The sequence below is a fragment of the Microcebus murinus genome, chromosome 11 (genome assembly GCF_040939455.1).
Source record: "Microcebus murinus isolate Inina chromosome 11, M.murinus_Inina_mat1.0, whole genome shotgun sequence".
Lineage (NCBI taxonomy): Eukaryota > Metazoa > Chordata > Mammalia > Primates > Cheirogaleidae > Microcebus > Microcebus murinus.
The window spans coordinates 90,436,726-90,450,631 of NC_134114.1; the positions used below are offsets into that span (position 1 = coordinate 90,436,726).

A 13,906-nucleotide genomic window follows, 5' to 3' on the forward strand; every position below is an offset into this window, starting at 1 on the left:
GTTTAAAACTTAGAGAGGTTGTTTAAAATGCTAATAAACAGATTGTTAAAAAAAAAATTAAATAGCTTATTAAATATTCAAACTGTTGGGTCCCATGCCAGAAATACTCAGTAAATCTGAGACTCAAGAATCTGCATTGTTACAACACGTATGTAGTGATTTTGCTGGAAAGTCCTTAGGCCCTATTTGGAAATGGTTAAGTCAATTTAGACCAGTTCCTAAATTGTTTTAATGATCAGCAACCTTATACTTGAGGGGGTTAGTTTCCTAGAATTCATTAATTTAAGCACTAGTGAGCATATTTAGTATAATAAGATGGACTTTGTTAGAACCAGCAAATTGTTTTCATAATTCTCAGCCAAAAAAAAAAGAAAAGCACTAAAATTGTAGGATTTTCAAAAAGGCTTTCCTTAAAATCAAATGTATATACCAAGGAATTATTTTCTTTTAGTTTGAAACTAGTTTCTCATTTGGGTTGCCTTCAGTTTAGAATAAGTTATAGTTTTTTTTTTGTTTTTTTTTGTTTTTTTTTTTTGAGACAGAGTCTCGCTTTCTTGCCTAGGCTAGAGTGAGTGCCGTGGCGTCAGCCTAGCTCACAGCAACCTCAAACTCCTGGGCTCAAGCAATCCTGCTGCCTCAGCCTCCCGAGTAGCTGGGACTACAGGCACGAGCCACCATGCCCGGCTGATTTTTATATTATATATATTAGTTGGCCAATTAATTTCTTTCTATTTTTATGGTAGAGACGGGGTCTCGCTCAGGCTGGTTTTGAACTCCTGACCTTGAGCAATCCGCCCGCCTCGGCCTCCCAGAGTGCTAGGATTACAGGCGTGAGCTACCGCGCCCGGCCTAAGTTATAGTTTTAGATGAGTTCTTTAGTTTGTACTCTGACTCTGAAGTTTATTGTTTAATCAAGTAAAAAAAGATTTGAAAATATGCAGTGTATTCAGAAGTCATAATTTAACAAATCTGTGTTCAGGGGAGTATGAACTAATGAATTTCTTAGAGAAAGAAAGATATATTTTTTGGGTTTTTTTTTAGTGATGTGAATAAAATCAGGAAATAAATTGGTTTCTCTAAACTTAAAATGGATATCCTGAAGACATGTGAGTCCTTCACATCAGTGAAGATGCTTATAATTTGCTTTAGAAGCAGACACATTTATTTTGATAAGGGCTGAAAATAGAAAATCTTAGTAAATTAAATATCCTGAAATTTTAATAATTGTGTCTTATAATTAAAACATAGTTTTGCCTCCTCTGAGGGCCTCTAGGTATATTTTTAGCTATTCTGTTTTCCTGGTGAGCAGTCAGTATTATAGAGAAGGGGTTATCCCACTGTACTACACAGCAGAACCTCTACTGAGAGAGAGGAAATCTTGATTGTAATCCCTGTGATATCACAAGTTTCTGTAGCATTATACACTTAACCTCCTTGTACCTAAGTTTTCTCTCTTACTCTCTTACTGGATGGATTTTTAAGTATTTAATAATATTAAAGCAATTGTTAAATTGCAATGCCCTCTACAGAATTTAGGTGTTAACAATCCTAGGCCTACACAGATTTTTCTCCATCTTTGTTTTGAAAATTCCTTATCTATACAGGAAGGCATACCTAAAATTTTCATTTATATTCTTAAGGTAATTATCATGCCTAATTTTCATTTTGTTCTTCATATCTTTCAGATTTGGAGTCTCTCTACCTTTGGTCTTCTCCACACTTTTATCAATGAACATGCTCGTCAGTCCATTTTTAGGAATATTGGAACAGGAGTGATGCAAATTGAAACAGGGCCAGCAAATCACATTTTCTCTTGTGGAGCTGATGGAACAATGAAAATGAGAATACTGCCAGATCAGTTTAGCCCCTTAAATGAAGTGTTGAAAAATGATGTGAAATTTATGCTGTAACATTTTCACATATAAGATGTATAATTTATTACCTACATGGAAGTGGCCAACAGATATAATGTATAGTGATCACCCTCTATGCCACAAATAAGCTAATGCTTTCTTGTTTTTCTATTTATTTTATGGAGCTTTACCCTTGATGCACTGATGCCTTAAAAATTAACAAGGTCATTCAGAATTAGATTACATTGCCTAAAGTAGAATGTATAGGTAGTGCTGTTATAGTACATATTTATAGTATGTTATACTGAGTATGTAATAGTGTTAAAGGAGTTTTGTTTTCTTCTTGTTGATAAACTCTTCTGCAGATATCTCTGCATGAATTTCTTTTACAGTAAAAAATACTCTTTTTGTAAAGCAGTTGCACATAATACTCATCACTTAATTCTCTCTTATTTCCTTTATCAGACTGATACCTCTCAAACTCTTCTCCTCTTAATTAATGATAGATTGACATTTGGGTAAAAATCAAACAAATAATGAACATCTCCATTAAAGCTGTCATTGGAATTTCAGTGATAAATGAGCCAAATGGCTCATGTAGTTTTTATCAGTTTCCCCTCTGGAGCCCAAGTGTGTGTGTGTGTGTGTGTGTGTGTGTGTGTGTGTGTGTGTGTATATATGTACATATCTTATGCATCTTATTTGAACTAGTTTATATATGTATAAGTGAAAACTACAAGTCTTTTCATAATTTTTTGTGCCATAACAACTACTACCACCAGAATAACAACTTTTTTTGCAACTGTTTTTTTTTTTCATTTTTGAATTCTCATCCTAATTTTCAAATAAATTTCAAGACTTCCAACATTATTATTTTTAAGATTATGTTGAGTCAAATAAGTCTTAGTAGGCAATAAAGATTCTCTGTTGGCATATGTAAGACACTTAAAAGTGTGTGACTTCATGAAAGGATTTTTGAGCATCAAACATTTTACTTAAATTTTATTTTATCTTCTTAATTTTTAGGTGCTTTTAGTCTCAAAGTTCTGAAAACCTTATAGCAGTGTTTTTAGAAACAAATGTGAAAACAGTCAAATTAAATAGATAGTATTTACAAATGTAAAATAACCTCCAGAAGTACCATTAATAGAAAATAAAGTAAACCTTATATTTTATTATTTTTGCCAAAATATATTATTTTATTATAAAATATGACCAAAATATTAAGAATGCACAACGCTTTTAACTTAAATGTGCTAAATCCTGTCTCTGTCTGTTTTGTGCTATAACTTTTCTGATTCATAATTATAGAAAACTTGATAAATATTTGATTTTAACCAGTAAGACTGCAGGCAGATGGGACTAAGTGTTTATGGGACAATTATATACTCTTTAGCTGAAATATATTTTGTTTAATAAGAACTATAAATTAAGAGCATTTTTATGGAATAGAATATGGACAACTATCTTGGAAATTAATGAGTCAAAGCATAGAAATGAAGGGCTGGTAAAATGAATTTTGTAATATCCTCAGGATACTTGTAAAAGTATATTGTTAAAGATTTTGTAAATTGTATTTCAGTAATTTTAAATGTGTTGATCAGGTTGCAGTGAAAACACTGTCATTATGTAGAGAGTTTATATGCACATAACCTGTACCTGTGAATTGTGCAATAACCATATGTGACTATTTTGCCATGGAGAAATCTACAACAACATCACAAACAATATTGTTTGATGTAGTTAAGTTATTTTTCAGTAATTTCTTCACAAATCAAGATTCAAAAAGCTTTACACAATTTCAATGAGATAGAAAATTTACCATTATGCTTATTAGAAAAAAAGGCATTACAGATGAACAATTAAGCATTTTAATTGAGGGTTTATATGGATAACCATAAATTATGTAAGCCCGTATGTATTTACATCCAGAGTCATAATATTTTAAATAAACAATCATGCAGAGACCTTTTTTGGCATGCTATTGTTTTAAGTAATATTTGTGCCAATTTAGTTGACTTAAAATATATGACATTTTAAAATGGAGAATTTCTGTATTTGTACTTGGTTAAAGTAGGGAAGATTGAATAACTTTCAAAATCTTGTTCTTTTCTTTAATCTTTTTTTAACTTAATATATAAACATTATTTAAGAAAGATGGGAATAAAAATAGTTGATATATGTACATAAGTATAAAATGATGTACATATGTTGTAAAATTCCATCCACATTAATGGGAGTGGATACATCAAAATACATTTTTTAAATTGTGCTTTTTTCTGAGAATGTGGCTTTGTGTTATAAAAATTCACAACACACACACAAAAAAAATTCACAACACAGCAAGTTTCACTTTCTGAAATGTAGAATTTTTCCTCACTAGAACCATGGGATAGTCATATCCGTCTTTCTTTCTCGCTCTCTCTTTGGCCTTGCCTTGCCTTTTTCATTTTTTTTCCTTTTATTTATTTTAATAGAATTAGGAGGCACAAGTTGAGTTCCAGTGCTTGCATATATTGCTCAGTGGTGAAGTCTGAGCTTTTGTACCCATCACCTGAATAGTGTACATTATACCCCATATGTAATTTTTCATCCCTCCCTCCCACTCTCCCCTCTCTTGAGTCTCCAGTGTTGTACCACTCTGCATGTCCTTGCATAATCACCGTTTAGCTCCCACTTATAAGTGAGAACATGCAGCATTTATTTTTCTGTTCCTGAATTATTTCACTAAGAATAATGGCCTCCACCCCGTCTCTACTATAAATAGAAATAAATTAATTGGCCAACTAATATATATAGAAAAAAAAATTAGCCGGGCGTGGTGGCTCATGCCTGTAGTCCCAGATACTCGGGGGGCTGAGGCAGGAGGATCGCTTGAGCCCAGGAATGTGAGATTGCTGTGAGCTAGGCTGACGCCACGGCACTCACTCTAGCCTGGACAACAAAGCAAGACTCTGTCTCAAAAAAAAAAAAGAAGAAGAAGAATGGCCTCCAGTTCCATCCAAGTGACTGCAAAAAAAGTGGCTGCTTTTTTTCCTTTAAAAAAATAAAAGTTCTTTTAGAGAAAATTGCAGAAATTTCTCACATTGCTATCAACAACCACAGCACAATACAAAGATATATATGTAAAGAAAAGCCTTATATAAGGGTAGAAGTGATCTTTTTTTTTTTGAGACAGAGTCTCACTTTGTTGCCCAGGCTAGAGTGAGTGCCATGGCGTCAGCCTAGCTCACAGCAACCTCACACTCCTGGGCTCAAGCAATCCTCCTGCCTCAGCCTCCTGAGTGGCTGGGACTACAGGCATGCGCCACCATGCCCGGCTAATTTTTTCAATATATATATATAAGTTGGCCAATTAATTTCTTTCTATTTATAGTAGAGACGGGGTCTAAATTCTGCTCAGTCTGGTTTCAAACTCCTGACCTCGAGCAATCTGCCCGCCTCAGCCTCCCAGAGTGCTAGGATTATAGGTATGAGCCACCGCGCCCAGCCTGAAATGATCTTTTAAACAAGATTTTTTTTTTTTTGAGAGTCTCACCTTGTTGCGCAGGCTAGAGTGAGTGCCATGGCATCAGCTTAGCTCACAGCAACCTCAATATCCTGAGCTCAAGCAGTCCTTCTGCTTCAGCTTCCCACGTAGCTGAGACTATAGGCATATGCCACCATGCCCAGCTAATATTTTCTATATATTTTTAGTTGTCTGGCTAATTTCTTTCTATTTTTAGTAGAGACGGGTCTTGCTCTTGCTCAAGCTGTTCTTGAACTCCTGACCTCGAGCGATCCTCCTTCCTCGGCCTCCCAGAGTGCTAGGATTACAGGCGTGAGCCACTGTGCCCGCCTGGCCAAGATCTTTTTAACAGACATATGTAACAAAAAAAATTAAATTTTATATAGCTGGGGCTACATTCAAAGCTAAAAGAACAAGTGGATTAGAAGAAGTACTTGTGTAATGATAAAAAACATGTCAATGTCCCTATATAGAGAGAACTTTAAGTTATTAGAGAAATGATCAAGCTGTGAATAAGCAATTCATAGAATGGAACATTGAAAAAGTCAACAAGCATAAAGTATGTTCATCTTCATTAATGGAATGTTTTTTATAAGCAGCAATGTAATACCATTTTTCATTAGATTGATTTGAGGTCAAAATAGTGACAACATCTATTTTGGTGAAGATGCAAGGAAATAGGCACACAAACAGTGCTGGCAGAACTACAGTGCTACAAAGTTACTTGGGTGTGTATTAAAATTGAATACACTTATTTTTCAGTGAACAGCCTTTTTAGAAATTATCCTATAAAAATAAAAGTACCCATGCATGGAAAATATGAAAATGTACATGCACAGATGTTTGTTGATATATCTGGAGTTAAAAAGAAAAGAAAAGAAAAACAAAAACCTGAAAATCTAAATGTTAATCAGGTAAATACTTGAATAAATTGTGGTACATCCATATTATGGAATATTCTCTCACCACTAAAAAGAATGTTAAGTTTGCATCTGTTTTACATGAAAAGAAGTTGATGAGAAAAACAAACTACAAAGTAAAAGGTGTAATGTCCCATATTGTTTGGGATATTTTTAGTGTTGTATGTATGTATGTATGAACAAAATGTGTGGAAAAATACATAAAACTTTTAAAATGGGGGAAGGGAAGAACAGGATAACATTTTTCCAAACTTCTTTAAACTTGACTCAGCAAAGTAATATCAAAGATAGTTTTGTTCAGTGTGTGTAAAAAGCTTTATTTTTATACCAAATACAACAGTGACTTTGAGAGCTGCTCTGTGAAGTAAAGGGTCTTGTGTCAGGAACACTTTTTTTTCTTCAAGACAGGATTTTGCTCTGTTGCCCATTTAGCTATCACACAGCCCCCAAACTAGAGCATTACCAAGCAGCCAAAAGCCCAAGTCCAAGACCTGAGAATCAGCCCTGGGGACTGTCCCTGGCAGGCACTCCCATGCTAGATTGCAGTGGCATGGTCATAGCTCACTATAACCTTGAACTCCTGGGCTCAAGCAATCCTCCAGGCTTAGCCTCTTGACTAACTGGGACTACAGGCATGCGCCACCACAGCCAGCTATTTTTTTTTTTTTTTTTTTTCTTAGTGGCAGGGTTTCACTGTTTCACAGGCTGTTCTGGAACTCCTGGCTTCAAGCAGTCCCCCCACCTCAGCCTCCCAAAGTGCTGGGATTACAAGCATGAGCCACCATACTGACCAAAATGTTGCCCTCTGGACTAATTAGAAAAATTTGAACAGATTACTTAAATGTGCCTGTTAGTACTTTAGAAATGTCTGTAGATTTTAGTATGGTTATTCTTAAAGCTGAATCTGTTTTTGAGTTTATCAAGACTCTTTTCCCTTCCACTGGTTGTCTCCTACATGTATATGGTCTATAATTCAGGGAGCTAATGCTAGAGCATCACATTGTTTCACAAGACTCCTTGGAACAAGAACACTTTAAGTTCTCCCAAGGCAAATACAGATGGGTGATAGAAACAATTAATGTGCTCTGGGAGGCCAAGGCAGCAGGATCGTTCAAGGTAAGGAGTTTGAGACCAGCTTGAGCAAGAGTGAGACCTCGTCTCTACTAAAAATAGAAAGAAATTAGCCAGATAATTAAAAATATATAGAAAAAATTAGCCAGGCATGGTGGCATATGCCTGTAGTCTCAGCTACTTGGGAAGCTGAGGTAGAAGAATTGCTCGAGCCCAGGAGTTTGAGGTTACTGTGAGTTAGGCTGATGCCATGGCACTCCAGCCCAGGCAACAGAGTGAGACTGTCTCAAAAAAAGAAAAAAATAAAAAGAGAATTAGTGTGACAACACTTTTCCCTCCACAGTGGAAAAACACTTTACTCATGAGCAATTGATAGTCTATTCAATGTATAGATGTGAGCTATGTAATGGAACTCAACCAGTACAATGTATTGGCCTTGGACATGTGTTAAGTAAGTTTTTTTTTAAATCCCTTGGAATCTGTTCATGCTTGGCATTATTTCTGTAATTGTAGCCATATTCACTTGTGCACAACAAAGGAAACTTATCACAAGAGCAAACAGCCTACAGAATGGGAGAAAATATTCGCATGCTACACATCCAAGAAAGGGCTGATAACTAGAATCTATATAGGACTCAGGAAAATCAGCAAGAAAAAATCAAACAACCCTATCAAAAAGTGGCCAAAGGACATGAACAGAAACTTTTTTCAAAAGAAGATAGACTAATGGCCAAGAAACATGAAAAAATGCTCAACATCTCTAATCATCAGGGAAATGAAAATCAAAACCACAATGAAATATCACTTCTCTCCAGTGAGAATGACCTTTATCAAAAAAGTCCCAAAACAATAAACGCTGGTGTGGATGCAGAGAGAGAGGAACACTCATACGCTGCTGGTGGCACTGCAAACTAGTATAACGTCTGTGGAAAGTAATATGTAGATAACTTAAAGAGCTATAAGTAGAACTACCATTTGATCCAGAAATCCCATTACTGAGCATCTACCCAAGGAACAAAAGACATTCTGTAAAAAGATGTCTGCACTAGAATGTTTATAGCAGCACAATTCACAATTGCAAAGATGTGGAAACAACCCAAGTGCCCATCAATACATGAGTGAATTGATAAAATATGGTATATGTATACCATGGAGTTCTACTCAGCCACAAAAATTAATGATGACCTAGCACCTCTTGTATGATCCTAGATAGAGCTGGAGCCCATTCTACTAAGTGAAGTATCACAAGAATGGGGAAAAAAAGCACCACATGGACTCACCATCAAATTGGTATTAACTGATCAACACTTACATGCACATGTAGTAGTAACATTCATCAGGTGTCGGGTAGATGGGAGGGGGAAGGAGGAGATGGGTATATACACAACTAATGGGTGCGGTATGCACTGTCTGGGTGTGGACATGCTTGAAGCTCTGACTTGGGTAGGGCAAAGGCAATATATGTAACCTAAACATTTGTACCCCCATAATATGCTGAAATAAAAAGTAAATATAGATCACATTTGATCTGGGAAAAATAAGTAATAAATAAATAATAAAATAAAAAGAGATAGACTCCAATACAATTAATAGGTGGGGACTTCAACAGCCTAGTCTCAGTATTTGGACAGACCATTTATACAAAAAATGAGCAAAGAAATATTGGATTTTAACTTTACACTTTAGACCAAATGGAACTAACACATTTACAGAGCATTTCACCCAACAGCTAAAAAATACACTTTTTTTCACCAGCACATGCAACATTCTGCAGATTAGATTTCTTGTTAGGCTACAAAACAAGTCTCAACAAATTTAAAAGAAATAAAATAATATCAAGTATTGTTTTATCACAATGGAATAAAACTAAAAATCAATAACAAGATGAACTTTCAAAAATGCACAAATACATGGAAATTAGACATGTTCCCAAACCATAAAAGAATCAATGAAGAAATTAAGGACATTTAAAAATGTATTTATGAGTTCATTGCTCAGTTTAAAAAATAAAAAATAAAAAAAATAAAATAAAAATGTATTTATTGAAACAACTGAAAATAGAAAAACATATCAAAATGTATGGAACACAACAAAAGCAATATTAATGGAAATTTATAGCAACACCTAAATTTTTTAACAAGTAGAAATATTTCAAGTAAACAACCTAATTATGTGTCTCAAGGAACTAGGAAAGCAAGAACAAACCAAACCCCAAATAGTAGAAGGAATTAAATAATAAAGATCAGAAATCAACAAAATTGAGGCTTAAAAAATATACAAAATATCAGTGAAACAAAGAGTTACTTTTTGAAAAGAAAAATAAAGTTGACAAGCCACTAGATACACTAACAAAAAAAAAAGGGAGAACAAGAAAAGAGTCAAATAAAATCAGAAGCAAAAAAGGAATTCGTGACAACTGATACTACAGAAATACAAAGGATCATTAGAGACTATTATAAGGGGTTGTTGAAATACTAGTGAAAGAACCTCTGAGCTAAAGTCAGCCCTAGAGACTATTATAAACAACTATATGCCAACAAATTAGAAAACCTAGCAGAAATGGATAAAATCCTTGACACATGCAACCTACAAAAATTGAACCAAGAAAAAAAAGGAAATCCGAACAGACCAATTATAGTTATTGAGATTGAATCTATAATAAAAAGTCTCTCATCAAAGGCAAGCCCAGAACTTAATGGCTTGTTCATCAATAAGATGAAAAATAACAAATGCTTGTTGAATGTGGAAAAAATGGAACTCTTATCCACTGTCGGTGGGAATGTAAATTAGTATAACCATTATGGAAAATAGTTACAGAGGCTCAAAAAATTAAAAGCAGCACTACCCTATGATCTGGCAATCCCACTACTGGGTATATATCCAAGGGAAAGGAAATCAGTATGTCAAAGACATCTGTATCCCCATGTTTATTGTAGCACTATTTACATCGCTAAGATATAGAACCAACTTAAGTGTCTATCAAGAGACCGGATAAAGAAAATGTGGTATATATACCTAATGGAATATTATTTCTCCTTTTAAAAAAAACAAAAATTCTGTCATTCATGGCAACATGGATTAGCTTGGAGAAAATCATGGTAAGTGAAATAAGCCAAGCACAGAAAATAAATGCCACTTGTTCTTTCTTATGTGTGGATGCTAGAAAAGTTTATCTCATAGAAGGTAAGAGTAGAATAATAGGGTCAGGGAAAGGTAGGGGGAGAAGGGATAGCCAGAGCTTTGTTAATGGAGATAAAAGTACAGCAAGATTAGAAGAATAAATTCTAATGTCCTATAGCACTGAAAGGGTAAGTATAACCACTATTTATTGTATATTTCAAATAGCTAGAAGAGCATATTTTGAATGTTCTCAATACAAATAATAAATGTTTGAGGCAATAGATATGCTAATTATCCTGATTTGATTATTACACATTGTATACATGGATCAAAATATTACATTATATCCCATAAATATTTACAATTATATGTGTCAATTAAAAATAATAAAATACTGGCCGGGCGCTGTGGCTCACGCCTGTAATCCTAGCACTTTGGGAGGCCGAGGCGGGCGGATTGCTCAAGGTCAGGAGTTCGAAACCAGCCTGAGCAAGACCCCGTCTCTACCAAAAATAGAAATAAATTAATTGACCAACTAAAAATATATATACAAAAAATTAGCCGGGCATGGTGGCACATGCCTGTAGTCCCAGCTACTCGGGAGGCTGAGGCAGTAGGATCGCTGAGCCCAGGAGATTGAGGTTGCTGTGAGCCAGGCTGACGCCACGGCACTCACTCTAGCCTGGGCAACAAAGTGAGACTCTGTCTCAAAATAAATAAATAAATAAATAATAATAATAATAAAATAAAGAACCAGAAATGACGGACTTGAGGGAGTTAGGAAAAAAGGGCTATAAAGCATGCTATTATAAATATGCATAATAAATAAAGGAAAACATTAACATATTAAAAAGAGATGTTAAAAGTATATTGAGGCCAGGAGTGGTGGCTCACGCCTGTAATCCTAGCACTCTGGGAGGCCGAGGCAGGCGGATCGCTCGAGGTCAGGAGTTCGAAACCAGCCTGAACGAGACCCCACCTCTACTAAAAATAGAAAGAAATTAATTGGCCAACTAAAAATATACATACAAAAAATTAGCCGGGCATGATGGTGCATGCCTGTAGTCCCAGCTACTCGGGAGGCTGAGGCAATGGGATCACTTGAGCCCAGGAGTTTGAGGTTGCTGTGAGCTAGGCTGATGCCATGGCACTCACTCTAGCCTGGGCACAAAGTGAAACTGTCTCAAAAACAAACAAACAAACAAAAAACCCAGTATCTTGAACTTACAAAGCTGAAAAATACAATATCTGAAATAAAAATTCATTGGATGGGCTTAATAATAAATTAAAACTTAGGAAGAAAAGATCAGACACTTTGAAGACATGGTGAACAAAGCTATCCAAGCTAAACCAAAGACAGTAAAAAAACAAACAAACAAACAAAAAACCACTAGAAACAAATACAACAATGAAGAAAAGAACATTGATCAGTTAATGGTGCTATAATATCAAGTGATATAACATGCATACTTAGAACCCCAGGAGAGTAAAAACGCAAGGGGAAAAAATATTCGAAGTATAATAGCCTGAAAATTTTCCAAATTTGATGAAAACTATAAACCTACAGATACAAGAAGCTCAAAAACTCATAGCAGCATTAACACACACACACCACCAAGGCACATCATAATCAAATTTCTGAAAATCAATTATAAACAAGAAAATCCTAAGTATAGCCAGAGAAAAACGGCACATAATACAAAGAAAAACAAGAGATTACCAGACTTTTTCTCAGAAAGTATGAAAGTCTGGAGACAATGGAATAATACTGGGGGGAAAAAAAAAAGAACCTGTTCAACAAAAAAAATCTATTTGTAACAAAAAATATCCTTCAAAAAGGAAAAACAAAGCCATTTTTAGACAAAAGAAGCTGAGATAATTTATTGCCAGCAGATCTATGCATGCCCCCTTTAGAAATACTAAAGGAATTTCTTTAGGCTGAAGGAAAATGAAGAGTCCCAAATGTACTGAATAAATGAGTAAATTTTTTTTAAACATTTTTTTGTGTTTTAATTTCTTAAAAAGACAATTTTTTAAAGCAAAAAATGACTGATTTGTTGGGATTATGCATAAGTGGAGGTAAACGGTATGACAATTATAATACAAAGGATATTATTTGTAATACTTTTTACCAAAGTGGCTATTAGGGACAGAGTTGTGTTCCCTAGAAAATTCATATGCTCTATCCCTAACCCCCAGTGTGACTCTATTTAGAGATAGACCTTTAAAGAGGTAATTAAGGTTAAATGAGATCGTCAGGGTGGGGCCCTGATCCAATATGACTGATGTCCGCATAAGAACTGAGGCATTCACTGGGGTCACTGAATAATATTCAGCTGGCAACATAGCTAGTCTGGAGGGCCACAATAGATTTACTGGCATGCCTAAAGGGCAGGACTAGAAGTCTAGGCTCAGGTGGGGCTCATTTTCTCTCCATGTCGTTTCAGGACCTTTCTACATGGTCTCTCCAACAGGGTCCAGACTTTTCTCTCTTGATGGTTTAGGGCTCTGAAAATGAATGTTCTGAGAGATAATTGAAGCTGCCAGTCTCATAAGGTTGGACCTAGAAACTTACACAGTGCAATTTCCATCATATTCCATGGGTGAAAAAATTCACAGAGCCCATCCAGATTCAAGAGAAAGGGGCCCATACATGCCACCTCTTATGGGGAAAAGTGTCAAAGAACTTGTATCCATTTAAAGTCTACCACAGTGGACCCTCTGTCTATAAATTATGTTCCTTTCACATGCAAAATATACTCGCTCCTTCCCCCAACTCCAGTAGTTTCATCTTATTACTGTATCAGGGACAGACTTGAGCCCCAGGATCCTTTTATTTAAATCATGTGCAGGTGTAGATTTTTTTTGAGACAGAGTCTTGCTCTGTCACCCTGGGCAGAGTGCCGTGGCGTCATCATAGCTCACTGAAACCTCAAATTCCTGGGCTCAAGTGATCCTCCTGATCACTTGAGGATCAGGTGATCCTCCTGATCGCTTGAGGATCAGGTGATCCTCCTGATCGCTTGAGGATCAGGTGATCCTCCTGATCGCTTGAGGATCAGGTGATCCTCAGCCTCCTGAGTAGTTAGGACTACAGGCACTCAAGCTACCATGAATGGCTAATAACCATGCCAAGCTAATGTTTCTATTTTTATTAGAGACAGGGTGATCTTACTCAGACTGGTCTCAAACTCCCAAGCTCAAGCAATCCTTCCGCCTTGGCTTCCCAGAGTGCTAGGATTACAGGTGTGAGCCACCTCGGCCAGCCTTAAAAGCAGGTTTTTGAAGTATTGTGCCTCTCGTTCTGAAGGCCTATAAACTAAGGAGACAAGTTATGCGTCTCCCACACACAACATACGGTGGTGAGACAGATAGGATAGCTACCTCCCATTCAAAAACGTAGGAAAATAAGAGCCACATGGCAATCCCTGATC

General features: G+C 35.8%; 1 protein-coding gene across 6 annotated transcripts in view; it reads left to right on the forward strand.

The window, feature by feature from the left end:
• The window catches only part of DMXL1 (Dmx like 1), a 167,539-nt gene extending 163,718 nt beyond the window's left edge, over window positions 1–3,821 (forward strand). For all 6 annotated transcript variants that reach the window (XM_076008303.1, XM_076008304.1, XM_076008302.1 and 3 more), the window contains one exon: window positions 1,686–3,821. In XM_076008303.1, the coding sequence (XP_075864418.1) occupies window positions 1,686–1,910 (225 nt within the window). In that variant the 3' untranslated portion in view covers window positions 1,911–3,821. The remainder of the gene's footprint in view (window positions 1–1,685) is intronic.
• Window positions 3,822–13,906: the final 10,085 nt, after the last annotated feature.